The sequence below is a fragment of the Molothrus ater genome, chromosome Z (assembly GCF_012460135.2).
Source record: "Molothrus ater isolate BHLD 08-10-18 breed brown headed cowbird chromosome Z, BPBGC_Mater_1.1, whole genome shotgun sequence".
In the NCBI taxonomy this organism is placed as follows: Eukaryota; Metazoa; Chordata; class Aves; order Passeriformes; family Icteridae; genus Molothrus; species Molothrus ater.
The window spans coordinates 749,450-776,879 of record NC_050511.2 but is presented as its reverse complement, the minus strand read 5'-3'; the positions used below and the strand labels follow the sequence as shown (position 1 = coordinate 776,879).

The 27,430-nt window shown below is 55.2% G+C and overlaps 2 protein-coding genes across 2 annotated transcripts in view; both read left to right on the top strand.

The window, feature by feature from the left end:
• Positions 1–15,638, top strand: part of ME2 (malic enzyme 2) — a 40,514-nt gene extending 24,876 nt beyond the window's left edge. Inside the window, exons 10-16 of the mRNA XM_036403316.2 lie at positions 68–181; positions 276–390; positions 1,295–1,437; positions 7,464–7,566; positions 8,255–8,325; positions 8,861–8,959; positions 10,733–15,638. Of these exons, the coding sequence (XP_036259209.1) occupies positions 68–181; positions 276–390; positions 1,295–1,437; positions 7,464–7,566; positions 8,255–8,325; positions 8,861–8,959; positions 10,733–10,882 (795 nt within the window). The 3' untranslated portion in view covers positions 10,883–15,638. The remainder of the gene's footprint in view (positions 1–67; positions 182–275; positions 391–1,294; positions 1,438–7,463; positions 7,567–8,254; positions 8,326–8,860; positions 8,960–10,732) is intronic.
• A 1,350-nt stretch (positions 15,639–16,988) lies between these two features.
• On the top strand, positions 16,989–26,173 carry ELAC1 (elaC ribonuclease Z 1). The gene is made up of 4 exons (XM_036403855.2): positions 16,989–16,996; positions 19,411–19,648; positions 22,000–22,467; positions 23,153–26,173. The coding sequence occupies exons 2-4, from the start codon at positions 19,492–19,494 to the stop codon at positions 23,632–23,634; spliced, it is 1,107 nt and encodes a 368-aa protein (XP_036259748.1). The 5' UTR covers positions 16,989–16,996; positions 19,411–19,491; the 3' UTR covers positions 23,635–26,173.
• The last annotated feature ends 1,257 nt before the right edge of the window (positions 26,174–27,430 follow it).

Genomic DNA, 27,430 nt, shown 5'->3' with positions numbered 1-27,430 from the left:
TTCTGTGGGGTCTGATGGCAGACCTCTGCTGTGCCCTGTCGCAAACCCGAGTGCTTTCACCCGCCAGGCTGCCCTGGGAATCGCCAACCTCATTGTCATGGCCATGATGGAAAGCGGTGTTTCCCACGAGGAGGCCTCCAGGAGAGTGTGGATGTTTGACAAGCACGGCCTGCTGGTCCAGGTAGGGCTGCAGCACGCCTGGGAGTCCCCCAGCACAGGTGAGCCCTGCCCTGCCCTCCCCTTCCTCACAGGAGGAACCACTGCTTTGCCTGCAGGGCCGGGAGCAGAAGGTGGATCCCCACCAGGAGCCCTTTGCCCACAAGGCTCCAGAGGACATACCAAAGACATTTGTAGAGGCAGTGAATGTACTTCGGCCTTCAGCTATCATCGGTGAGTGAGCTTATTTTTCTGTAATTTGGCTTTTTACTGCCCCTCATTTGTTATCAGGGTTCTGGGCACCTCGGTGACAGCCATCTGCATTTCTGCTGATGTGAAAAAAAACATGGAAATGTGAGGTCAATTTTCTACTTGAAGATACACTGGGCTGTGGTGCTCCTTCAGAGCCTTGTGTCCTTAGTGACAGAGAGCAGCCACAACCATCGTGTTTCCTACAGGAGTTCCCTAACTGGAGCTGTGTGGGTGTTTTCTGACCCTCTGCAGTCCCCCCCTGTGGTCAGACTCTGCCAGCAGCACAGCTGGAAGCAGCAGTTCCATGCTGCAGATCACCAGCACGTCTGGGGTCACTGACATCTGTAGGTACTTATCACAGCTGTGGCTATCTGCAGAGAGCAGATAGGATTACAGGTATTTCCTGCTGTGACTGCAGTTTCCTTGGCACGTGATTTATTTGGAAAGGGAGAGGGTTTTTTGGCTGAGTACCCTGGAGCTTGTAGGCAGGGCACAAATACATCATAGCTGTGTGTTTGTACCTCTGGGTTTGGGTGTGGTCAGGAGCACCGGTGTCAGGTGTGCATTGCACAGCTAACACCCAGCAGGGATGAATCATCCACAAAGCACCTGGAATTCCCTCTTGCTTATCCAGGACCATGTTCCCTGTACTCATCAATACCAAAAAACTGTGTGAAATAGGCTTCTGGAGCACACTCAGGAGATGTTGCTGGGGAAATTGTGAGTGCCAGCCAGCCAGGAGCAGTGCCTGGCTCCATCTCCAGCTGCCAGAGGAGCCGTGCCCTGGGAGAGGCTGGAGGGCTGCCCTGAGCTCAGGGTGGGCTGCCTGTCCCTGCCTGGGGCAGCCAGCCTTGACTGTGGCTTTGTGTGTTCCCCTCTCCCCCAGGAGTGGCTGGGGCAGGCCGTCTCTTCACCCAGGACGTGCTCAAAGCCATGGCTTCCATCAACGAGCAGCCCATCATATTTGCCCTGAGCAACCCCACGGCCAAGGCCGAGTGCACAGCAGAGGAGGCCTACACGCTGACAGAGGTGGGTGAGCCGGGCTGGGGACTGCCCTGCTGGGGCTGCTGGAGCTGCTGGGGCTGCCCTGCTGGGGCTGCTGGAGCTGCTGGGGCTGCTGGAGCTGCTGGAGCTGCCCTGCTGGGGCTGCTCTGCTGGGGCTGCTGGGGCTGCTCTGCTCTGCTGGAGCTGCCCTGCTGGGGCTGCCCTGCCCTGCTGGGGCTGCCCTGCTGGGGCTGCTCTGCCCTGCTGGGGCTGCCTGAGCACCAGGGCTCAGATTGTTCTCTCACTGCTTGGGCTCAGGGCTGTGAGAACGCAGCTCTTTTCTCGCCTTCTGGCAAAAGCAGATGGGGCTGGTTGGAAAAGAGGCCTGGATTTGTAGGTGACAATGTTTTGCAAAGTTAAAGTAGCCTGAGTCTTGTTACTGCTTTTTTAAGAGAATGACCAGCACTACTGTTACATGGCTGTGATCAATTAACTCTTGTTTCTCACTGCTCTTTTTAATTATTTTGTGTTTTAATGAAGCCTGTTGGCCTCACAGCAGAGACTCAGTGCAAGCTTTGCAATGTAATGGCTGACAGAGTCCTTGGAGCAGGGCAGGAGCTGTGCTTGCACCAGTCCTGCAGGTGCCACCAGCAGTGACCCGTGGGGTCCCCAGGCAGGGGTGGCCCCTGTCCCCTCGTGTCCCCGGGCAGGGGTGGCCCTGTCCCCTCGTGTCCCCGGGCAGGGGTGGCCCCTGTCCCCTTGTGTCCCCGGGCAGGGTGGCCCCTGTCCCCTCGTGTCCCCGGGCAGGGGTGGCCCCTGTCCCCTTGTGTCCCCAGGCAGGGGTGGCCCCTGTCCCCTTGTGTCCCCGGGCAGGGTGGCCCCTGTCCCCTTGTGTCCCCGGGCAGGGGTGGCCCTGTCCCCTCATGTCCCCGGGCAGGGTGGCCCCTGTCCCCTTGTGTCCCCGGGCAGGGGTGGCCCTGTCCCCTCATGTCCCCGGGCAGGGTGGCCCCTGTTCCCTTGTGTCCCCAGGCAGGGGTGGCCCCTGTCCCTTCGTGTCCTCGGGCAGGGGTGGCCCCTGTCCCCTTGTGTCCCAGGCAGGGGTGGCCCCTGTTCCCTCGTGTCCTCGGGCAGGGTGGCCCCTGTCCCTTCATGTCCCCGGGCAGGGGTGGCCCTGTCCCCTTGTGTCCCCGGGCAGGGGTGGCCCTGTCCCCTTGTGTCCTCGGGCAGGGTAGCCCCTGTCCCCTTGTGTCCCCAGGCAGGGGTGGCCCCTGTCCCCTTGTGTCCCCAGGCAGGGGTAGCCCTGTCCCCTCGTGTCCCCGGGCAGGGGTGGCCCTGTCCCCTTGTGTCCCCGGGCAGGGGTGGCCCCTGTCCCCTTGTGTCCCCAGGCAGGGGTAGCCCCTGTCCCCTTGTGTCCCCACCACAGGGGCTGTGTCTGGCACCCTGGCACCACCAGGTGTTGGAATGAGTCAGCCGGGAGCAAACACAGCTGGTTCTGCACCCTCCCCTGGGGCCACTGCACCCTGCGGGGCTGGCACTGTGGTTTGGGCTGGTTTTTCCTTAATAGCTCTAGCATTATCCCAATAGCACATCCCATCCCTTACCGAGCCAGTCTTTTGTCACCCTGTGCAGGTTTTTGTGCCAGGCTGGGGGCCTCTGCAGGGAGCCCACGGGGAGGGAGGTGGGGCAGACACAGCAGGGCCCTGGGGCTCTGAGCAGCTGCTGGGATCCCTGTGCTGGTGCTGGTGTCTCTGTGCTGGTGCTGGTGCTGTCCTGCAGCTGCTGGGATCCCTGTGCTGGTGCTGGGATCCCTGTGCTGGTGCTGGTGTCTCTGTGCTGGTGCTCGTGTCTCCCCTGCAGCTGCTGGGATGCCTGTGCTGGTGCTGGGATCCCTGTGCTGGTGCTGGTGTCTCCCCTGCAGCTGCTGGGATCCCTGTGCTGGTGCTGGTGTCTCCCCTGCAGCTGCTGGGATCCCTGTGCTGGTGCTGGGATCCCTGTGCTGGTGCTGGTGTCTCTGTGCTGGTGCTGGTGCTCTCCTGCAGCTGCTGGGATCCCTGTGCTGGTGCTGGTGTCTCTGTGCTGGTGCTGGTGCTGTCCTGCAGCTGCTGGGATCCCTGTGCTGGTGCTGGTGCTCTCCTGCAGCTGCTGGGATCCCTGTACTGGTGCTGGTGTCTCTGTGCTGGTGCTGGTGTCTCCCCTGCAGCTGCTGGGATCCCTGTGCTGGTGCTGGGATCCCTGTGCTGGTGCTGGTGCTGTCCTGCAGCTGCTGGGATCCCTGTGCTGGTGCTGGTGTCTCCCCTGCAGCTGCTGGGATCCCTGTGCTGGCCCCAGCCCCTGCCTGCAGGCTCCAAGGCTGCAGCTCTTGAGGGCACTCATTCTTTTCTCTTTTCTCTTATTTTAATACAGTCCCGAACCAAGCGAGTGGTGTGTGAAAATGGGTGGGTGGGGAGCTTTCCTTGTCTGCTGCTGCAGACTGAGCTCCTCCCTGGCACTGCCCACGGGGCTCAGCATCACAGCCGCAGCAGTGGCAGTGTCACCCTGCCAGCGTGGCCCTCTGCTGTCCCCATCTGTCCCACGCTCCTGGGGCTGTCAGCCCAGGGAACTGCTGCTCCAGAGATCTGCAGCCCAGATGGAGCCCTGCAGTAGCAGCCTCCGGACAAAGTCTGGATCTTATCTCTTATCTGTAGGATCATCTGGGTTGGAAAAGCCCTCCAAGGCCATCGAGTCCAACCATTCCCCAGCTCGGCCAAGGCCACCCCTGTCCCATGTCCCCAAGTGCCACATGCACGTGGCTTTGAAATCCCTACAGGGATGGGCACTCCACCACTGCCCTGGGCAGCTGTGACAGGGATTGACAGAGCTTTATGTAAAGAAATTTTCTGTGCTGTCCAGCCTGAGGCCGTTCCCTCTGCTCCTGTCCCTGTTCCCTGGAGCACAGCCCGACCCCCCCGGCTGTCCCCTCCTGTCAGGAGCTGTGCAGAGCCACAAGGGCCCCCCTGATCCTCCTTTGCTCCAGGCTCAGCCCCTGCCCAGCTCCCTCAGCCTCTCCTGGGGCTCCAGCCCCTTCCCAGCTCCGTTCCCTGCCCTGGACACGCTTGTAAATTAAGGTGGTTTAATATCTCTCGGACATCTAGCATTAACCAGAGCAGTGAGCTGGGCAGTGTTTCAGTTTATAAAAATTCCAGTAGATAGGAGGCAAACAGGAGTTAGTTGTGCAGGCAAGACTTCAGCTGGCATAAGTAAATGTAAAAACTGCTGCCATCTCTCGCTGAAGGAGGCCAGGAGCACAGTTAGAGGAACCAGCCTAGTTTTTGCTTGCACTTGTTATGGAATACCAGCAGATGAAGAGATGCTCTAGGGCAGGAGGCTGAGTTTGCCGTGCTGAGTGCTGAGCCCAAGGAGCTGGCCCTCAGCGTGGCTGTCCCTGTCAGGGGCACAGGCTCCCTGGGTCAGCAGCTGGAAGAGCACCAAGCTGTTTGCAAAGTTTGAGCCCAGTGGAGAGGAGATCTTTGGGTTTTTTCCTGTTTTGGATCCCTGTGTTCTTTTATTAACGATTCTCCATGTTCCCAGTTACTTGTACGTGTGGGTTATTTGGACAATTGAGCAGTGCTGGTCAGCAAATGAACTGGTGTAGTTTTGTTCCGGTCCTTACTCATAAATTCTGCAATGTTTGTGTCTCTAAACTTTCCTGCAGCCCAGCTGTTCTGTTTTCACGGCGCTCTTTGGTTCCCTGAGATGTCCTCAGCCGGACATTAGCTTGCCTTTCAGAATGTATTTTCCCTTCGAGATGCAGTAATTACCCGGGAAATGGCTTCCAGAGCCCTGACTGTTGTGTGGCTCCCTGGAAATCTCCAGCTCCGCGGGCTGTGTCGCGTAGCTCATGCAGTCCGTCAGGCTGTCGGGGATCAGAGCTGTCACCCCGTGTGTCCCCGGGCCTCGGGACAGCCTGGTCCTGCACCAGAGGCAACAAACAAACAAAGACACCATCCTGACCTTTCCTTCCTCGTTTTTTTCCCACTAGACGGCCCCTGTAAAAGGCTGTCGATGCCCCTGTGTGTTCTGAGGGCTTCTGCTGCCTTTTAATGTGCTTTGTCTTTTGGTCCTGCACCCTCCTGCACCCATCTGCTTTGCTCCCTGCACAAAAAGGCTTTTGTCCTGGGTATGCCCTGACACCCAAACACAGTTCCAGAGCCTCCAGCCTCTTTGGTAATTTGTTTTCAAACACAGTAGTCCTGGGAGCCTTAAAGGTTTTAAACTCATGTTCTTAAACCTGTTACTCAAAGTCAAGATTTTTTTGCTTTCAGTGGCTTTACTGCTTGAGAAGAGGCTCATTTATCTAGAGGGCGTGGTTCACACTCAGATACGTTTTGATATTTTGTGCAAATTGAAATCCTTTCCAAAGGAAGGATGAGCAAACCTCATTATTCTCTGCTCTGGTTGCTCTCAGCAGCAGCAGCAGCAGCAGCAGCAGCAGTCTGACACAGCAGTTCCTCCCTCTAGCCCCACACCCTCGAGCAGGAAAGTGACCTTTTATTGTGCTCCAGCCTGCTCTGGCAGTGGCCATTGCTCATGAGTCTGCAGGGTCCCTGTGGCTGTGGTGCCAGAAAGGGTTAACACAGCAGCACTGCATCCTGCACAGGGTGCTGGAAAGGGTTAACAGAGCGGCACTGCATCCTGCACAGGGTGCTGGAAAGGGTTAACACAGGAGGGCTTCGTGTGTCAGTCCCTCCAAGCAGGTGGGATGTGCCCCGTGTCCTGCCCAGAGCAGGCTGATCAGTGCCCCGTGTCCTGCTCACAGCAGGGTGATCAGTGCCCCATGTCCCCTGCCCAGAGCAGGGTGATCAGTGCCCCATGTCCCCTGCCCAGAGCAGGGTGATCAGTGCCCCATGTCCCCTGCTCACAGCAGGGTGATCAGTGCCCCATGTCCCCTGCCCAGAGCAGGGTGATCAGTGCCCCATGTCCTGCCCAGAGCAGGGTGATCAGTGCCCCATGTCCCCAGCCCAGAGCAGGGTGATCAGTGCCCCATGTCCTGCTCACAGCAGGGTGATCAGTGCCCCGTGTCCTGCCCAGAGCAGGGTGATCAGTGCCCCATGTCCCCTGCCCAGAGCAGGGTGATCAGTGCCCCATGTCCTGCCCAGAGCAGGGTGATCAGTGCCCCATGTCCCCTGCCCAGAGCAGGGTGATCAGTGCCCCATGTCCTGCTCACAGCAGGGTGATCAGTGCCCCATGTCCCCAGCCCAGAGCAGGCTGATCAGTGCCCCATGTCCCCTGCTCACAGCAGGGTGATCAGTGCCCCATGTCCTGCCCAGAGCAGGGTGATCAGTGCCCCATGTCCTGCTCACAGCAGGGTGATCAGTGCCCCATGTCCCCTGCTCACAGCAGGGTGATCAGTGCCCCATGTCCCCTGCTCACAGCAGGGTGATCAGTGCCCCATGTCCCCAGCCCAGAGCAGGGTGATCAGTGCCCCATGTCCCCTGCCCAGAGTAGGGTGATCAGTGCCCCATGTCCTGCCCAGAGCAGGGTGATCAGTGCCCCATGTCCCCTGCCCAGAGCAGGGTGATCAGTGCCCCATGTCCTGCCCAGAGCAGGGTGATCAGTGCCCCATGTCCCCTGCCCAGAGCAGGGTGATCAGTGCCCCATGTCCCCTGCTCACAGCAGGGTGATCAGTGCCCCATGTCCCCAGCCCAGAGCAGGGTGATCAGTGCCCCATGTCCCCTGCCCAGAGTAGGGTGATCAGTGCCCCATGTCCCCAGCCCAGAGCAGGGTGATCAGTGCCCCATGTCCTGCCCAGAGCAGGGTGATCAGTGCCCCATGTCCCCAGCCCAGAGCAGGCTGATCAGTGCCCCATGTCCTGCCCAGAGCAGGGTGATCAGTGCCCCATGTCCCCTGCTCACAGCAGGCTGATCAGTGCCCCATGTCCCCTGCTGGCCCCTGGCTCTCCGTGCCCCATGTCCCCTGCTGGCCCCTGGCTCCCGGTGACTCCAGGCTCTGTCCCTGCCCAGCTGCTGCTGGCTCCAGGCTCTGTCCCTGCCCAGCTGCCACCCTGACCCTTCTCCCTCCCTTCCTCCCGGCAGGGCCGGTGCCTGTTTGCCAGCGGCAGCCCCTTTGAGCTGGTCACTCTGAAGGATGGGAGGACCTTCAAACCAGGCCAAGGAAACAACGCTTACATCTTCCCAGGTAATGAATGGAACTGTCACCCTTTAATCTCTGAGGCTGGCCTGCCTGCACCTTTCCTTGGGTGCAGAGGCACAGTCAGCGCAGCAGCGTGCAGAGGCGTTGCCAGCATTCGAGAGCTTGGAGAAATGAGTGGCTGGATGACAGACAGTCCAGGCTGGATGTGGGGCACATGCATCCACAGTGAGCAATCCCAGCTGGATTCCACTGAGAAAACAGAAGGGTGCTGTTAAAGGCTCTGGGAGCTGCTGCTTGTTTGGAGAGGAAAGGAGAAAAGATGTTAATATGCACTTGGAGTTATGTTAATAACTCTCAGAGTTAACAGTTCTTGAAGTTGTATCTGCGCAAGGGGGGCAGAAAAGTAGTACTGGGGATGCTCCTGTGCCTTGCCCTTCCCTCCCTGAGCTGCAAAGCTCCAGCCCTTCCAGCAGCCACCTGCTGTGGCCGTGGCTGCACCCATGGGTGCTAGCAGTGCTGTGAGTGTGGAGGGTGTCCCTGCCGAGGCGGGGGGCGGGACAAGGTGATCTTCAACCCGAGCCACGCCGTGGCTCTGTCGGTGTGTGCAGAAAGCTGCAGGAGGGTTTTCAGGGATTGCACTGGAGGATGGCTGGCAGCAGCTCCTTGCAGCAGGCTGCAGTTTACAGTGCACCTTTAAAGTGAAGTGTCCCTAACTGGCAGTGATTTCTCGTAGGCGTGGCTCTGGCCGTGATCCTCAGCAGCGTCAGGCACATCAGTGATAAGGTTTTCCTGGAGGCTGCCAAGGTAAGTCTGGCAGCAGAGCAGGCTGTGCTGCTGACATGGCAGGGATGGCTTGACGGGCGCCCCTCTCGAATTCTGGTGAAGCACAGTGGTTTCCTCTTTGGTTTCTGTTGGCTTGTCCCTCCGCAGTGGGAAAAAAAAAATGTCGTTTTGACCAAACAAAGTTGTTTTTTGCCAAGAATCAGGTTCCGTTGCAGTTGTGATGAGGTAGCAAGCGTGTCCCTGTGTGAGTTACTGTGGCAGCAGGGCTGTCCCCTGCCCTGCCCTGCCCTGGGTTCTGCAGCTGGCTCTGTGGCCAGGGCTTCCTGTAGCCGTGGGGGATTCATCCCCCAGAATACCAGAGTTCATTTTGCTAAATGTTTGCAGTCAGTGCGCTGGTTCTCAGTTCCTCAGATCCTCAGTGCCTCACTCCAGTGCTTTGGGAGCACTCTGGTGCCAACAGCACTGCAGCTTGATGCTCTCAGGTCTTCTGTTATTAATCACATTTGGTAAATAAAGTCACATTAGTAAATAAAAAGTGTTTGTTTCTCTGACTCAGGCATTGGCAGAACAGTTGACAGATGAAGAGCTTGCACAAGGAAGACTTTATCCTCCACTGTCCAATATCAGGGAAGTTTCTATTTATATTGCTGTCAAGGTGAGTATGAAATATAAAATTGCACAGCAGTAAAAGTGGTTTATGTGTACATTAACCTGCTGAGTTGCACAGAATATGACCCTTGAATATGAGGTGCTTGGGCAACACCCGGTTCTTTGTGCCTGCAATGAGAGAAATGTATCAAAATGTTCCCTTTGTTGGATGCTTCAGCTTGGCAGCCATGATGGGCCAAAATCGCTCCCCTCTGACTCCTGAAATTCAATTTAGAGATCCCAGCTAAGGCGTGTGGGGACGTAAAGACACTGAGGTGCTGAGGAGAGAAGACAAAGGACTCTGCATGATTCACTGTGAATTGAGCAAAAGCCATTTATTGTGCTTCTAAACATTGTTTATATTTACTTCTCATCTTGGCTTACACAGCCACGCATTGTTTGATTGGTAGCTCTGCTTTGTCCATGCCTCTCTTGTTTGATTGATTGATTGGTTGCTTGGTAGCTCTGTCTGTCCATGCATGGTTTGGTTGGCAGCTCTGTCTGTCCATGCATGGTTTCATTATTAGCTCTGTCTGTCCATGCATGGTTTCATTATTAGCTCTGTCTGTCCATGCATGGTTTGGTTGGTAGCTCTGTCTGTCCATGCATGGTTTGGTTGGCAGCTCTGTCTGTCCATGCATGGTTTTGTTGGTAGCTCTGTCTGTCCATGCATGGTTTCGTTGGTAGCTCTGTCTGTCCATGCATGGTTTCATTGGTAGCTCTGTCTGTCCATGCATGGTTTCATTATTAGCTCTGTCTGTCCATGCATGGTTTCATTGGTAGCTCTGTCTGTCCATGCATGGTTTGTTGGTAGCTCTGTCTGTCCATGCATGGTTTCATTATTGGCTCTGTCTGTCCATGCATGGTTTGGTTGGCAGCTCTGTCTGTCCATGCATGGTTTGGTTGGCAGCTCTGTCTGTCCATGCATGGTTTCATTGGTAGCTCTGTCTGTCCATGCATGGTTTGGTTGGCAGCTCTGTCTGTCCATGCATGGTTTCATTGGTAGCTCTGTCTGTCCATGCATGGTTTGGTTGGCAGCTCTGTCTGTCCATGCATGGTTTCATTGGTAGCTCTGTCTGTCCATGCATGGTTTGGTTGGCAGCTCTGTCTGTCCATGCATGGTTTCATTATTAGCTCTGTCTGTCCATGCATGGTTTCATTATTAGCTCTGTTTGTCCATGCATGGTTTCATTATTAGCTCTGTTTGTCCATGCATGGTTTAGTTGGCAGCTCTGTTTGTCCATGCGTTGTTTGGTTGGCAGCTCTGCTTTGCCCATGCATTGTTTCATTGGTAGCTCTGTTTGTCCATGCATAGTTTCATTATTAGCTCTGTCTGTCCATGCGTTGTTTGGTTGGCAGCTCTGTCTGTCCATGCATGGTTTGGTTGGCAGCTCTGTCTGTCCATGCATGGTTTGGTTGGCAGCTCTGTCTGTCCATGCATTGTTTCATTGGTAGCTCTGTTTGTCCCTGCATAGTTTCATTATTAGCTCTGTCTGTCCATGCGTTGTTTGGTTGGCAGCTCTGCTTTGCCCACGAGACAAGCAGGCATCTTTTTATTAATCTAACTGCTAGAAGCTGTGAGCACCATTTACTCGGGCTGACACCCCTTGCCTGTGAGCAGCTTTTCTGCCTCTCCTCTGTGCTTGCCCATGCCCTTGTCGTGCGCAGGATGCCCCCTGTCTGGCAGAGGAGCTGTTCCTTCGCAGCGCGCGTTTCCCGGCCGTGCCTGGCGGCGCGTGCGCTGCCGCAGGCTCCGAGCCGCGCTGTCCCCCCTCCCCAGGTGATGGAGTTCCTGTACGCCAACAACATGGCCTTCCACTACCCCGAGCCGGCCGACAAGAACCGCTACATCCGCTCCAAGGTGTGGAGCTACGAGTACGAGTCCTTCATGCCGGACGTGTACGACTGGCCCGAGTCCAAGGTGCACTGACCAGCCCCGCGCCCGCTCGCAGGCAGCGCCGCCACTCTGCAGGGATCCCCTCCCTCCCTCCCTCCCTCCTCAGACCAACTCTAATCATGATCTTTGACTCCTCTAATTTATTTGCGCTCATTTCGTTGCCTTTTTTTTGTTGTTGTTGTTGTTGTTTTTTCCCCCCTTACGCCCTGTTTTTCACCTGATTTCTCCCAAGTACCTGATAAACTGTACGGATAATGGCATCTGCCACAGGGATGAGAGAGCCCTCCAAAATTAATTTAAACAATAGCATTGCATTTATGGCTTAGAGCCAGCACCACACCGAAGAATTCCATTAATGATATTTCAGCTACATGCATTTGATGATAAACTGTAGCTCTCTCATCACTGCTGATATCCAGAATTACTTATTTCTGCCTTTAATAATCAGTCTTCTAATTGTCCTAGTGTTGTCACACTGCATTAGCTGTGACATCAAGGGAGACCACTTGTCCTAGAAAAAGCAAAAGGGCACTTAAAGACAACTTAGAGAGTCTGATGGGCCTTCTGTTTTGTTTAATGTTTAAAGACTCCCATGTCCAGACATCCTTGTGGCATTGTCTGCTGTTTCCTTGAGGAGCAGCGAGATGTTCATGTGTGGGGTCTGCAGCAAGTTTGCAGCTTTGTTTTCATCACTCTGTGAAATCCGTTCTCAGGAAAAATGTAAGCTAGTTCAAATTGTCCTTGGGAAGCCTGAAAATAATACTGATCACTTAATTGCTTTTAAAAACAAAGCCGTGCTGTCGAAGAATAAATTTTATTGTGTAGAGGTAGGATCTGAGGTAATTTATGGAACTCTTTTTAGAGATTTTACTAGGAGATTTTAAGCAATGGACTGCAAAATTATTTACCAAAGGAACTTTACTTAATTTTTTAAAATTTTTTCAAGTTTCTGTTTTATTTAAGCCAGGTTGTTTTCTCCCTTGTTCTCAGAACAAGACTCGCGTGTGATGTTTTGTGACGCTGCTGACTCGAGGGCTCCAAAGTGGCCTCAGCTGGAGGCAGCAGCCCGTAGGCAGGGCTGGTTCCAGGTGCCGGCAGGGCTGGAGCAGGAGTGCTGGCAGGCAGCTGCTCACACCAGCGAGTCTGCTGCACGCTCCCTGAGGCCCCGGTCCCACCCGCCCTGTCAGTGTGAGCACCAAAAGGTGCAGTGCTGCAAGCCCTGCCCTGATCGCTCCAGCTTCCTGCCCTTACAGGCCCGGTTTGTCAGAGTCCCTGCGTGACAGCAGAAGTTCCCAGCTCAGCTTTTCCTTGCCAGGGCAGTGCTGCACCTTTGCTGCAGGTGCCGCAGTGTACGCTCCCCCAGTTGCCTTGGGGCGAGGCCCAAGGGCCCTGGTCACGGCACAGGGACAGGCACAGGCCCCGCGTGTGCTCCCTGCCCTGAGAGCAGCCGCCTGCCAGGAGCAGAAACAAAGACACCAGGCTGCTCCAGTTTGCTGCAGCAAGGCAGGAGAAGGGCAGGGGTAAATAAACAGGTGGATGTGCCAGCAGTGCTGCACTGGCAGACATCATCCAAAGAGATAAAGCAGAGCTTGCTCAGGATATTTACCCATGGCAAGCACTGCTCTCGTATCCTCAGTTACAAAGGAAAATGCAGTCTCCGCAGAACAGGCCAGAACAGAGCAGGGAAAATGGCCCCAGTACCCCCTCGGGCACCTACAGCCTGATCTCTGGCTCTAAAACTGTATTCACACAAAGAACAGTAAACTTTGGGAAGGTGCTGCCTGTGTGGGCAAAGAAGACTGATTATATAAACGCAGAAAAGAGTGATGTGGGGAAAAAACTGTGGTGTTCAAGCTGTGGTAAAGTGTTGTGTGGTGGGGCTCGAAGTGCTTCACTGCTGAGCGCTGAGATGCACAGGAGCTTGCACTTGCAGGTGAATGTACAAAAGACACCAACACACACACAGACATAGGATGTTTTTACAAAGAGTGCTTTTTTCATCTATTTTTGCTATTGCCTTGTTTGTATCGTATTTAAATTAGTGATCTTACTGAAAAAGAAATTATTTATTCAATGTATGAATTATTTTTTGCCTTCTGAAAGTCCAGCTCTATCTGAATCCTGTTGCACTGTGCCAGTGGAGTTCTGCATCACTGGATTCCGGAGTGCTGGGAACACACAGCTTCCTCCCTCCTGCCAGCAGCCAGTTAGGCAGATGAGTGACAAAAACCCCCAAAACGCACCCATCCCGTGTCCCTTCAGGCTGACTGTTTGTTCCCAAGGATTGCAGCTGCTGTCCATAGCCAGTGGCCCTTCTCGATGGCGCTCAGGAAAAGCTGCGGCTTGGGGAGGCAGCAGGGCCCTGCTTTGGGCAGGAGCGGTCCCGGTCCCAGAGGGAGCAGCCCCTGCCCGTGCTGGCACCGCCTGCCTCCCCGCTGTCCCGCCCGGCACCGCTCAGACCCGGCCGGCAGCGGGATTCCCCAAGCACAAACGCTTCCGCGCAGGGATCCTGCCGGGAATGCCGCTGCGGAGGTGAGGGAGCAGCAGTCCCTAGCAGAGCTGCGGGCCCGTCAGGAGCAGGAGCAGCCCCGGGCTGTGCTGGCGGCGCGGCTGGCTCTGTCCCCTGTCCCGGCTGGGAGGTGCCGGCCAGCCCTGAGCCAGCACGGCCTCCTGGGCTCCGTGTGCCAGGCTCTGGGCATCCCCTGCAGCTTGCAGCACGGACACGGTGGGGTTTGCCCTTCCACGTGCAGCCATTGTTTCCTGTTGGCAACAGGTAACCGGTCGGCTCACAGAGTTTTAAGTCCATTTCACTCTCATCTTCTCCTGAAGTAATTTTTTTTCACACATAGGATTTTGAGATACATAGATTCATGTTCAGTTTTCCTTCAGGTACAATTAATCCTTGAACTAATTGCAACTGCTAATCTTGCTGGCTAGTAAGGAACCAGTTTCCTTTTTCATATTCTACTTAACACGATTTTTTCTGTTTGCTGGTTTATTCAGAATATTTACTGGTCTTTATCTGTACAGAAAATTCTCTTAGACAGTATGCAAAGGGAAACAGGTGTCACCAGGATGCATTTTGTCATGTTACATAGTGTAAGTTAAAAAAATACGTCACCTAAAGGACCACCAGTGTTGTAGCTTGTCACACAGCCCCTGTGACTTGCCCTCCAAATGATTTTGTAAAAGACTGTCTTCCATGTCTCCTTGGGGTATGCAGAACCCTTCTGAGAGGATCAGGAGCTTGGGTGAGGTCAGTCTTCCAGGATTTGTCCAATCCTTGCTTCCTTAAAATCAGCAGGAGCAGGACTGAGCCTCTTGGCAGCAAGCTGTAGGAGCTTTTGGGGAGAGTAAAGCTGTCTGATGAAGCACAGCCTTTCTTCATAAAATAGCTGTGGTTTTCTTCAAAGGTGTTGCAGAGGTTTGTGTGTTCCTGAAGCCTCTGCCCAGCTGCCAACGTGACATGTAGAAGGACATTAAAATGTTGTCTGATACATTTTAAACCCCCCCCAGAGGGATGCGTGGCACAAGTTCTCGGTTACATTTGTGGGCAGTGATGCATCCTGATCCGTTGTGTTCGTTTTCCAAGCTTCAAACCAAGTGACACTTTACCTGCAGAGTGGTGTGTAACAGGTTTCCTGTGGTCGGTGCGTGTCTTCCTCTTGTACTGTTGTTTCCAGCACGCTGTTTTACGGGGATAAAGTAACTCTGTCACACTCCTCTGGTAGTACCTGCCAAGATGAACGATACACCTTTTAGTTTCTCGTTAGCAGCCCTCCCCTCCGTGGTGACTGTTCCTGTGGGAGAGTGGGGATCACTATTGTACAGCTCCCACCCAGGTTTCAGTTCAGCTGACTCCAGCCCCGGCAGTCCCGGCTGGTTTTGCTTGGCTGCAGAGGGGCGCAGCCGCAGAGCTGTCTGCAGCTCTCAGGTCAGTGCGAGAGCAGCCAGGGCTGCAGTCTCGCTGCAGTGCTTCCAGCTGGATGAGCCACTGTCCTTTCTGTTCTCGGGACGATCCAAGCGCTGCCCCGTTCCGTAGCAGCCACGGGCGGCGGGCAGGGACTGGTGTTGCACAGGAGGAGGAAACCCAGAGCAAAGCTCTGCTGCACTGGCCTGGCAGCTGAATTTGGGCAAAGCCGCTCAGCTGCTGCTGCTGCTGTAGGCACATCTGGCTCGCTGTGCGTGGGCCTGCCTGCCCTGCCTGCTCCCGTGGGACGACCCAGCAGAGCTCCGAGCGCTTCCCCCGTGCCTCCCGCTCTCCCTGGGGATGGCAAGACTCACCCGGGCCCCAGGGGCCGCGGCTGCAGCTGGAGGAGCAGGTTCTGTCACCGTGTCCTGCTGGTGCTGCAGCAGCCCCGAGCTGGCTGGTGGCGCTCCCCAGACTCGTGGGGCTGGCGCCAGGCTGAGCTCAGCTCTCCACCTACCATCGGCTTCGGCTCATCCGCTCTTCGGCCAGATCCTTCCTGACGGGAATGAAAATACTCTTAGGACTAAAGATGGCTGCCTCGTCAACAAAACAGCAAAATAACCTGCATTTATTTCTATCTTAAACATATCTACCTTATGCAAATCAATGTCAGCCTGCTGGGGCGCTTGTGAGAACAGTTTCCAGCCTGATCTGTGCGGGGTTGGCTGTGCCTGGGAGGGTCATTGCTCAGCTGAAACTAAAACTGTATGTAAAATGTGAAGTGGTTGGGGTTTCTTCCTACTTTATAACGTTGTAACTCTATTGAAATGTGTGTTCTAGTCTTCTATTTTCTTAGTAAAATGCATTCCCTTTGCCTAAGTCGTACCTGATGTTTTTTATTCTGAGGAAAAAAAAAAACACCAAAAATGCTGGATCTGTTCAGGACTGGGAAAAGTCCCTTTGCCAAAGGGCTCTGTAAATTTTTGCTTGTGATGATCTTTAAGGTCTTTTCCTAGAATCATGCACTCAAAAGATGGTTTGAGTTGGAAGGGAACCTAAACAACCATCCCGTTCCACCCCTGCCATGGGCAGGGACACCTTCCACTGTGCCAGGCTGCTCCAAGCCCCATCCAGCCTGGCCTGGACACTGCCAGGGATCCAGGGGCAGCCACAGCTGCTCTGGGCACCCTGGGCCAGGGCCTGCCCACCCTCCCAGCCAGCAATTCCTAATTGCCAAGAGCCCAAAATCTGTGCCTGCCCTCTGGCAGTGGGAGCCATTGCCTGGGTGCTGTCCCTGCAGGCCTTGTCCCCAGTCCCTGGGCAGCTCTGCTGGAGCCCCTGGAGGCCCTGGCAGGGGCTCTGAGGTGTCCCTGGAGCTTCTCTTGTGCAGCTCAACAGCCCCAGCTGTGCCAGGCTGGCTCCAGAGCAGAGGGGCTCCAGCCCTGGCAGCAGCTCCGTGGCCTCCTCTGCACTGGCTGCAGCAGCTCCAGCTCCTTGTGCTGCTGGAGCCAGGGCTGGGGCAGCTCTGCAGGTGGGCTCTCACCTGAGCCCCGGGGCACAGGGGCAGGATCCCCCCTGCCCTGCTGCCCACGCTGGGGCTCAGCCCGGGCAGGGCTGTGCTCCTGCAGCCCTGGGAGCCCGGCGGCCCCAGCAGTGCCAGCCCCGCACTCAGCGCTGCCTCCCCTCCACGTCTCCTCACCAGCACAAGCAAACTCCCCAAAAAGGGGACTTGGAAAAGGAAAAGGTGTTTCAGAACTAGAACGTTGCACCTTCCTGCCTTCCTGGTGTTGAGCTGCCCTTTGAATACAGAACAGAATGGAAAAAGATGTGCAAAGTACCTCGTCCCCTGGAAAATACAATCTATTTTTGCTGAATACCGGGGATTTTGGCAAGGTGCTGTCACAGCCACTCCAATAAGAACCAAGAAAAATGGGAATTTTAAAAAATTGTTATATTGCCTGGGCTGATCGCTCCGCGAGGGCAACAGGGCAGGGGGTTCAGGCTGGGGCAGGTCCAGCTCTCACCCACAGCACCCCCAGCTCCTTCTCCCAGGGCTGCTCCCTCTGCTCAGCCCCAGCCCGGGTTCATCCCGGCGTTGCCCGGAGCCGGTGCAGCTCCAGCACTCGTTCGGGCCGACACAGTCGGTGCGAGGGCGCGATCCGCCCCGCGCTCCCTCGGCCGCAGGGCGGGCTCTCCTCACGGCCCGCCCGCCCCGCCTGGCGCCGCCCGCCCGAGAGGTAAGGCCGGAACCGGGCCCGGGCTGGAACCGGGACCCGGCCGGGGGCCGGGGCTGGGTCGGGAGCGGGGCCGGGCCCCCTCAGCCCATCCCGGTGTCCCCGCCGGCCCCACCGCGTGTCCTGAGCACCGAGCCCGGGCCGGGAGCGCGGGCGGAGCCGGGGGCGGCTGAGGGGAGCTCGGCCCGGGGTGCCGAAAGGGAGAGCTCGGAGCCCGGCAGGGCCTCCAGGGGCTCCGGGAGAGCTGCCCAGGGACTGGGGACAAGGCCTGCAGGGACAGCACCCAGGCAATGGCTCCCACTGCCAGAGGGCAGGCACAGATTTTGGGCTCTTGGCAATTAGGAATTGCTGGCTGGGAGGGTGGGCAGGCCCTGGCCCAGGGTGCCCAGAGCAGCTGTGGCTGCCCCTGGATCCCTGGCAGTGTCCCAGGCCAGGCTGGATGGGGCTTGGAGCAGCCTGGGACAGTGGAAGGTGTCCCTGCCCATGGCAGGGGGTTGGAATAAAAGTATTTTCAATACAAATATTTTCAAGTATTTCCTTCCAGCCCAAACCATTCAATTCTTGTATGATCCAATGATTTTACACAGAGGAAAAGGAAAATGCAAATAGTTGCATTTGCAAAGTGTTTATTTCTGCATTTGGTCTGAGATAGACATGAATCATGGCTCTCCCCGAGCCCCCCTGGTCAGGTTCCACCTTGGTGTGCTTGGGACGACCCTGCAAGCCCACCTGGGAAGAGAGCACTTTTTTCTGGAATTCCAGAATCCTGGAATGGTTTGGGATAGAGGGTCCTCAGAGCCCACCCAGCGCCACCCCTGCCATGGCAGGGACACCTTCCACTGTCCCAGGCTGCTCCAAGCCCCATCCAGCCTGGCCTGGGACACTGCCAGGGATCCAGGGGCAGCCACAGCTGCTCTGGGCACCCTGGGCCAGGGCCTGCCCACCCTCCCAGGGAACAAAAACTGGGAGGCTGTGGAAACTCATCTAAAAACAACTGATCTTGAGAAATTATTTTGAAAGCTATCTGAAGATATTAAGGCGCCCGGAGTTTTAAATCCTTCTGAAAAGAAGGCAGGAGCAAATTCTGGGAGGACTGGGGCTGGAGGAATCCCACTCCATGAGGTGGGAGAGCAGTGGGCTGTCCATGTGGGCCCTGCCAGGCTCCTCCTGCAGGCACCCTCACGGACGCATCCACAGCTGGGCACAGGTATTTGGGGTGAAACAGGTGCTCCCTGCCTGTGCCCGCGGGTCACCCCTGCCTCTCTGAAGTTGCTCTGGGGGAAGTGATCCTTCCCCCTCTGCATCTCCGGGCTGCCCGCTCCCGAAATCCGGGAATGGCGTTTAAACGTCAGCAGGGACTGCTGGGTGAAACTCATCCTGAAACGCTCCTAGAGGGAACACTTGCACAGGAAAACTCAACATTTAAGCGGAGCTCAGAGGAAATAAATTATTTATTCATTTATTGGGTGGGGTTAGAGCTTAGAGTTGTTCCAACTGGATAGGGCTGTTTTCTCTGGGAATCCACACAGGTCTTGTGCTTGGGCTGTGTGTTTGCAATCTTCCAGGACATAAGAAGGAAATCTCTGCTTTTAAATAATGTGTTGTCTGAAAGTGATATCCTGCTCTAGGCAGGTTTTACTTTTATGTTTTAAGGGAAAGGGAATTTTATCCTCACACTGAACTGTGGAGGATGCCTTCACTTCAAACAAAAATGTTTGTTGGTTTCCCTGCACAAATGCATCAAATCACAGAATATCCCAAGTCGTAAGGGACTCCCAAGGATCCCCCAGTCCAGCTCCTGCCCTGCACAGACCCCCAGCAATCCCACCCTGAGCATCCCTGGCAGTGCTGTCCAAAGGCTTCTGGAGCTCTGGCAGCCTCGGGGCTGTGCCCATTCCCTGGGGAGCCTGGGCAGTGCCAGCACCCTCTGGGGAAGAGCCTTTCCCTGATACCCAACCTAAACCCTCCTGGCACAGCTCCAGCCGTGCCCTGGGAGCTGTTCCTGTCCCAGAGCCTGGCACACGTGTTCTGTGTTCCAGCAGGCACCTGCTCTGTGTTCTGTGTCCCAACAGGCACCTGGTGTGTGCTCCGTGTCCCAACAGGCACCTGCTCTGTGTTCCGTGTTCAAACAGGCACCTGGTGTGTGTTCTGTGTCCCAGCAGGCACCTGGTGTGTGTTCTGTGTTCAAACAGGCACCTGGTGTGTGTTCTGTGTCCCAGCAGGCAGCCGCTCCGTGCTCAGTGGCTCCGTGCTCCGTGTCCCAGCAGGCAGCCGCTCCGTGCTCCGTGTCCCAGCAGGCACCTGCTCTGTGTTCCGTGTTCAAACAGGCACCTGGTGTGTGCTCCGTGTCCCAGCAGGCACCTGGTGTGTGTTCTGTGTTCAAACAGGCACCTGCTCTGTGTTCTGTGTCCCAGCAGGCAGCCGCTCTGTGCTCAGTGGCTCCGTGCTCCGTGTCCCAGCAGGCAGCCGCTCCGTGCTCCCGGTGCCGCCCTCCCGGGATGTCTCTGGATGTCACCTTCCTGGGCACGGGCGCGGCCTTCCCGAGCCCGTCCCGCGGGGCCTCGGCGCTGGTGCTGCGCAGGGCAGGGCAGTGCTGGCTCTTCGACTGCGGCGAGGGGACGCAGACACAGCTCATGAAGAGCCACCTGCGAGCAGGTCTGTGCCCTGAGGGCAGGGGCAGCTTCGGGAGGTGCCACCGCGCAGCCCGGGGTGCGGCAGCCGGGGCAGGGCAGGGCTGGGCTGGGCAGGGCTGGGCTGGGCTGGGCTGGGCTGGGCAGAGCAGAACTGGGCTGGGCAGGGCTGGGCAGGACTGGTCTGGGTAGGGCAGGGCTGGGCAGGGCAGGGCAGGCAGGGCTGGGCTGGGCTGGACAGGGCAGGGCTGGGCTGGGCTGGGCTGGACAGGACAGGGCTGGGCAGGGCTGGGCTGGGCTGGGCTGGACAGGGCAGGGCTGGGCTGGGCTGGACAGGGCAGGGCTGGGCAGGGCAGGGCTGGGCTGGGCAGGGCTGGGCTGGGCTGGGCTGGGCAGGGCTGGGCTGGGTTGGGCAGAGCAGGGCAGGGCTGGGCAGGGCTGGGCTGGGCAGGGCTGGGCTGGGCTGGGCTGGGCTGGGCTGGACAGGACTGGGCAGGGCTGGGCTGGGTTGGGCAGAGCAGGGCAGGGCTGGGCTGGGCTGGGCTGGGCAGGGCAGGGCTGGGCAGGACTGGGCTGGACTGGGCTGAGCTGGGCTGGGCAGGGCTGGGCAGGACTGGGCTGGGCTGGGCAGGGCAGGGCTGGGCAGGGCAGGGCAGGGCAGGGCTGGGCAGGGCTGGGCAGGGCAGGGCTGGGCTGGGCTGGGCTGGGCTGGGCTGGGCTGGGCTGGGCTGGGCTGGGCAGGGCAGGGCAGGGCTGGGCAGGGCTGGGCAGGGCAGGGCTGGGCTGGGCTGGGCTGGGCTGGGCTGGGCTGGGCTGGGCTGGGCTGGGCAGGGCAGGGCAGGGCTGGGCAGGGCTGGGCAGGGCAGGGCTGGGCTGGGCTGGGCTGGGCAGGGCAGGGCTGGGCTGGGCTGGGCTGGGCTGGGCTGGGCTGGGCTGGGCTGGGCTGGGCTGGGCAGGGCAGGGCAGGGCTGGGCAGGGCTGGGCAGGGCAGGGCTGGGCTGGGCTGGGCTGGGCAGGGCAGGGCTGGGCTGGGCTGGGCTGGGCTGGGCTGGGCTGGGCTGGGCTGGGCAGGGCAGGGCTGGGCAGGGCAGGGCAGGGCTGGGCTGGGCTGGGCTGGGCTGGGAGCGCCGGCGGGGCTGCCTTGGGTGGGGCTGCCAGACCTGCTCCGCAGCCATCTCTGGCCGCCCCCGGGCCCGACCTGCCCCGCAGCCGTCTCTGCCCCCCTCGGCACAGAGCTGCCTCCCGCAGACAATCGGAATTAATTAATTCATCGCCCTCGGCAATGTCGAGCGGGTTGAAACAGGAACGGTTTGGTTGTTGTTTGTCTGGAGGCAGCTCTAGACAAACCTGCGGTGAGCCTTCCTGTGGGTAAATGTCCCTCTTCAAGCGAGGCTGTGTGTGTTGGGGGTAACTTTCACCTTTTGGCAAACGAATCAGGAATAAAGCTCACCTCACTGCCACAGCCGCTGTGCTTCCACAGTCCTCAGTGGCCAGAGCTGACTTCTCTCCCCCAAAGAATGAAGATGAATTGTCAGTTACAAACAGAAATACAAGCTTCTGCTCCTCCAAAACCCATCAGGGAATTTAATGTCAGGTAGATGGAGTAACTTCTATGAAATTCTTTACTGAAATCACCTTAAAACAAAAGAAGGGGACTCTGTCATTCCTGTGGCTCAGTCCCAGCAGGTGCTGGAGGGATTGCCTGGCTGTGTGGAGATGGGAGTTCAGCCTGGTTAAAGACCCTCATGTGTCTGCCACGAGAGAGTTCTGGGCGCTTCTGACCCAGCGAGGGCAGGACCCAGCTGGGGCCAGGCAGCCCAGGCACCAGAGAAAGCCCAGATATGTACAGAGCAATTTTTTCTCTTGTGTCAAACAAACCAGTCAGCAACGGCGTGGTTACTGCCACTTAAAAAACTCTGAAATCAAAACTGCATGCTGGTTTGGTTTTGGTTATTTTTGATTTTGTTCGTTTCATGGGCTAGGAGGAGCAGCACAAATTCCTCATTGTGTTCCTCGTTAGTCGGCAGATTTTCTGTAAGATTTAAGCTCAAATGTTTCCCAGCACTTCCTTGCATTTCACATGGCAGATGTCACCAGCCAGGCCCATTCCACGCTTGTGGAATGCTTGGCTTAGAAGGAGCTAAACCTTGCGTCTCTGCAGCCTCTCCTTGGCCTGTCAGGCCAAAATCTTCCTTGTGTGGAAGGGATGGGGAAAGAAACCCCTTTTGGGTTAGGATTTGTCCGTTAAGCGCTGGTTTTAATTTCCCTCCTCGCTTGTTTCAAACATCTCGCCAAACGGCGATCCTTTCTGAGTGCTTACATTGTTTTATTTTCCTGTCTTTTCCTGGCTTTGTCTTTCCCTCTTCTGTCCAACAGCCAAAATTACCAAGATTTTCATCACTCACCTTCATGGCGACCACATTTTTGGACTTCCTGGGCTGCTGTGCACGCTCAGCCTCCAGAGGAGCCCCGACGCCAGCGTGGCACCCATTGATATTTACGGGCCCCTGGGACTGCGGAGCTTCCTCTGGAGGAGCCTGGAGCTGTCCCACTCCGAGCCCCTGCTGCCCTACAGCGTGCACGAGCTGGTCCCCACGCAGGACCAGTGTCCCGACGGTGAATTCCGGGACTTTTCTGGCCTGGACCGAGGCGAGGCGCTTGCCCGGGCGCCTCCGGGGACAGTTGTGCACCTGGATCCAGAAACAGACTCGTACTTGCTGCTGGAGGATGAGGAGCTGTCTGTGAGAGCGTTCCGCCTCTTCCACCGCGTGCCCTCCTTCGGCTTCGTGATGGAAGAGAAGCCCCGGCCCGGGAAGCTCAAAGTGCACATACTGCAGGAGCTTGGTAGCTACTTTGACTTATTTTTCCTCTTTTTTACTTCTTTTATGGCCACCCTCCTGTGTGTCCTAGCAAACCCGAGCAGCTGTCTCTCTCCGTAGCCTGTTTTAACTCAATTTTCTGTTTTCTGTCTGGCACCTGGCCTCCACGTTGCGCTCTGAACTGGTGTGTGACGCTGGTGCCAGGGAATGCCACAGACCGCTCTCATGCTGGCAACAGCTGACAGGCTCAGGTGCCAAAGCTTAAACAGCTCAGCGTGGCTTTCAGGAAAACATATGGCCAGTGTATTTGCATGATTTCCGTGACTTTATTACGAGCAATATAACTGGGGTTTTCTGATAGAGTTTCCCTGAGCAGTTTCCCTGTGGCTGCCCCATCCCTGGAAGTGTCCATCCCTGGGACAGTGGAGGGTGTCCCTGCCCATAGCAGGATGAACTCAGAGGTGCCCTACAACCCAAGCTATTCTAGGATTCCATTATTTTCTTCAAACACGCTTCCTCCTAAGGCTACAAGCTCTTGATTTGTACGAAAAATCCGAAATATAGATAGACCTTTATACCGAGGCTGTGTTTTTTTCCCGGCGAGCCAGCTCTCCGCCCAGCACACCTCGAGGGGTGTATTTTAAAGCTGACGCTGCAGCAACAGCACTGCGGGTGCAGCACTGAGGGGCTGTTTTGCCTTTCCCTGCCAGGAGTCCCGCCCGGGCCGCTGTACGGGGAGCTGAAGCGCGGCCGCGCCGTGGAGCTGAGCAGCGGCGCCAGGGTGCTGCCGCGGGACGTGCTGTCGCCGCCCGTGCCCGGCAGGAAGGTCTGCGTCCTGGGCGACTGCTCGGGGCCCGTGGGGCCGGGCGCGCTGCGGCTCTGCGGGCAGGCTGACCTGCTGGTGCACGAGGCCACGCTGGCCGACGGCCTGCAGGACGCGGCGCGCCAGCGCGGGCACAGCACCCCCGGCCAGGCCGCGCGCTTCGCCGCCGAGTGCCGCGCCAGGAGGCTGGTGCTGACCCACTTCAGCCAGCGCTACCCGCCCGGCGGCCACCACTGCCTGCAGAGCCAGGCCGAGACCGCCACGGCGGGACACCAGGTGACGCTGGCCGAGGACCTCATGACCATCGAGATCCCAGTGAAAAACAAAGACGAGGACTTTGCGACCACGGAGCTCCCAGTGAAACAGTGAAAAACAAGCACTTCATCATGAGATCCCAGTGAAACAGTGAAAAACAAGGACTTCATCATGAGATCCCAGTGAAACAGTGAAAAACAAGGACTTCATCATGAGATCCCAGTGAAACAGTGGAAAACAAGGACTTCATCATGAGATCCCAGTGAAACAGTGGAAACCGAGGACTTCATCATGAGATCCCAGTGAAACAGTGAAAAACAAGCACTTCATCATGAGATCCCAGTGAAACAGTGGAAAACAAGGACTTCATCATGAGATCCCAGTGAAACAGTGAAAAACAAGCACTTCATCATGAGATCCCAGTGAAACAGTGAAAAACAAGGACTTCATCATGAGATCCCAGTGAAACAGTGGAAACCGAGGACTTCATCATGAGATCCCAGTGAAACAGTGAAAAACAAGGACTTCATCATGAGATCCCAGTGAAACAGTGAAAAACAAGGACTTCATCATGAGATCCCAGTGAAACAGTGAAAAACAAGCATGTCATCACGAGATCCCAGTGAAACAGTGAAAAACAAGCACTTCATCATGAGATCCCAGTGAAACAGTGAAAAACAAGAACTTCATCATGAGATCCCAGTGAAACAGTGAAAACCGAGGACTTCATCATGAGATCCCAGTGAAACAGTGAAAAACAAGGACTTCATCATGAGATCCCAGTGAAACAGTGAAAAACAAGGACTTCATCATGAGATCCCAGTGAAACAGTGAAAAACAAGGACTTCATCATGAGATCCCAGTGAAACAGTGAAAAACAAGCATGTCATCACGAGATCCCAGTGAAACAGTGAAAAACGAGGACTTCATCATGAGATCCCAGTGAAACAGTGAAAAACGAGGACTTCATCATGAGATCCCAGTGAAACAGTGAAAAACAAGGACTTCATCATGAGATCCCAGTGAAACAGTGAAAAACAAGGACTTCATCATGAGATCCCAGTGAAAAACTGAAAAACAAGGACTTCATCATGAGATCCCAGTGAAACAGTGAAAAACAAGGACTTCATCATGAGATCCCAGTGAAACAGTGAAAAACAAGGACTTCATCATGAGATCCCAGTGAAAAACAGTGAAAAACAAGCACTTCATCATGAGATCCCAGTGAAACAGTGAAAAACAAGCACTTCATCATGAGATCCCAGTGAAACAGTGAAAAACAAGCATGTCATCACGAGATCCCAGTGAAACAGTGAAAAACAAGGACTTCATCATGAGATCCCAGTGAAACAGTGAAAAACAAGGACTTCATCATGAGATCCCAGTGAAACAGTGAAAAACAAGGACTTCATCATGAGATCCCAGTGAAACAGTGAAAAACAAGGACTTCATCATGAGATCCCAGTGAAAAACTGAAAAATGACGTCATAATGAGATCCCAATGAAAAACTGAAAAACGAGGACTTTGTGACCATAGAGATCCCAATGAAACAGTGAAAAATAAGAACTTAGTGACCTCAGAGATCCCAATGAAACAGTGAAAAACAAGGACTTTGTGACCACAGAGATCTCAATGAAAAAGTAAAAACTCGAGACTTCATGACAATATCCCCATGAAAAACTCAAGACGAAAGACTTTGCGACAATAGAGATCCCGATTAAAAAGTGAAAACTCGGGATTTGTGACCATAGAGATCCCAATGAAACAGTGCAAACCGAGGACTTCACAGCAAGATGCCAGTGAAACAGTGACAGACGAGGCCTTTGTGGCCACAGGGTGGGAGTGACTGGGGGCGTTGCCGGGCTCAGGGGCAGGAGCTCTCCTCGTTCCACGCCTGCAGGTGAAGTTTTCTCACAAACGAATAGAGTTTAGGCCTCCTGTCGGAAGGGAGTTTACAGCCCAATCCATCCGGAGCTGCGGGGCATCAGCGCCGCGTTTTCACGGCCAGTAGCGTTTGCGAAGCGCGCTCTGGCAGTCCCCAGGCGGGCGGCAGGCGCTCCTCATTAAAGCGTCCCTCCCATGCACTTGAAGGATAAATTGTCCCGACGGAGGCACGTTTGTGTCTGCAGAAAGGCCCCTCTGGGGAATGTCCCCTGCGCCTGCTCTGCCTGCCCCTGCCGTGGCTTTACTCCCTCCCTGAAGGGACGCACAGAGCCTGCTTCCCTCCCCTGTCCTCCCCACCTCAAACCGCAAGCTGGGCCTTCCCAAATTTTAGCTGAATTTGCTGATCTGAAGCTGTGAGGAATTTTGAATTGAGACAGGAATTGTTTTTGATGATGTGGTTTATTTTTTTACCTCTTACGTAAGTAAGAAAGGTGAGTTCAGCTCACATCTTCATAGCACGGCTCACAAGGTCACAAGACTTCTAGTTACAAAACCTGTTAAAGATTTATTAGCTAATTAAACACTGTCATCAAGAACTTAATCTTAAATATTTTGTCTTATAGATTCATGCTACAGTGTAAGTTTTTTTAGTTAACTATATTATAACACACAAACAGCACTGTGTTTTAACATTCTTAATTACTTTTATAACTACCTTTTTTTCTATATCTTAAATTTTAAAACTAAAGTTTCCTTTACTTAGCCTAATGAGTGTCTGCTTTAAACTATAAATCCACATTCTCCCCTCTAAGTTAAGTGAGTTTCTAAAGTTAAGTTCTAAACACTTAAGTTTAGAAACCTTTTCCAAAACCTCAACTCAAATCCCGTGTTTAATTCTAAACTTTAACTTACCCAACAATTCTAAAACTTTTCTAAACTTTATTCTAAAAATTCCAAACTTTTAACAAACCCAAAATCCTAAAGATTTCCTACATTTCAAACTCCAACACAAAGCAGTGACGTTCCCTGGTGGGTCTGAGTGCAGAGCCTGTGCTGATTCTTGGGCTGAAATGGAGCAAAGCCAGGGACAGGAGCAGGGGTGACGTTCCCTGGTGGGTGTGAGTGCAGAGCCTGTGCTGATTCCTGGGGCTGAAACGCAGCAAAGCCAGGGACAGGAGCAGGGGTGACGTTCCCTGGTGGGTCTGAGTGCAGAGCCTGTGCTGATTCTTGGGCTGAAATGCAGCAAAGCCAGGGACAGGAGCAGGGGTGACGTTCCCTGGTGGGTCTGAGTGCAGAGCCTGTGCTGATTCCTGGGGCTGAAATGCAGCAAAGCCAGGGACAGGAGCAGGGGTGACGTTCCCTGCTCTCTGGCCACACGGAGCAAGGTGAGATCCAGGGGCTGTCCCCGCCCTGCACAGCCTCTGTCTTGCCTGTGCTGACAGTAAATCAGAACTGAATCACACCAATCATCCACGTTTGGGATTCAAACGTGCTGCACATGTGGAGGGATTTGTTGCTGGCTGGGGGCAAATTACAAATGAGTACAAATTATGGACAAATTGGGGACAAATTACAAATGACTGTACAAATTACGGACGAGACTGAATTGCTAGAAACGCCTCTTGAGCTGTTTTGTTTTCTAATATCGGTCTCATTACATAGTTGTGACAACGAAAAGATGCTATTAGCTCACATTTTAGGTAGCAAACTGAAAATGTTACAACTCACTTTAAAAGTTTCGTGACCAATCCCACAAAGCAAAAGCACATGGACAGTAGTTCCATCCAATCACCATAAGCACAGGTACCTTTGGTTAAACACTGCCTGCTTATTTCAAACACAATACCTGCTTGTGAGCCTTAAAACACAATGCCCAAAGCTCGATTATTAAGCTTAGAACTTCCTAATATCTCACTAAATACACTTTTCTGCAACTTGAAGAGTTATTCTAGAGAAGCGTTAGCACACAGACCATTGTTCTATTTGTCCTTTCTTTTTTACTTCTTACATCATTTTTCTGCTGAC

Excerpts from the sequence above, each read along its gene's own strand:
- ELAC1 (XM_036403855.2), top strand. The coding sequence starts at position 19,492 with ATGTCTCTGGATGTCACCTTCCTGGGCACGGGCGCGGCCTTCCCGAGC. Across the intron at positions 19,649-21,999 it reads GAAGAGCCACCTGCGAGCAG|CCAAAATTACCAAGATTTTC; the intron begins GTCTGTGCCCTG and ends TCTGTCCAACAG. Across the intron at positions 22,468-23,152 it reads GCACATACTGCAGGAGCTTG|GAGTCCCGCCCGGGCCGCTG; the intron begins GTAGCTACTTTG and ends TTTCCCTGCCAG.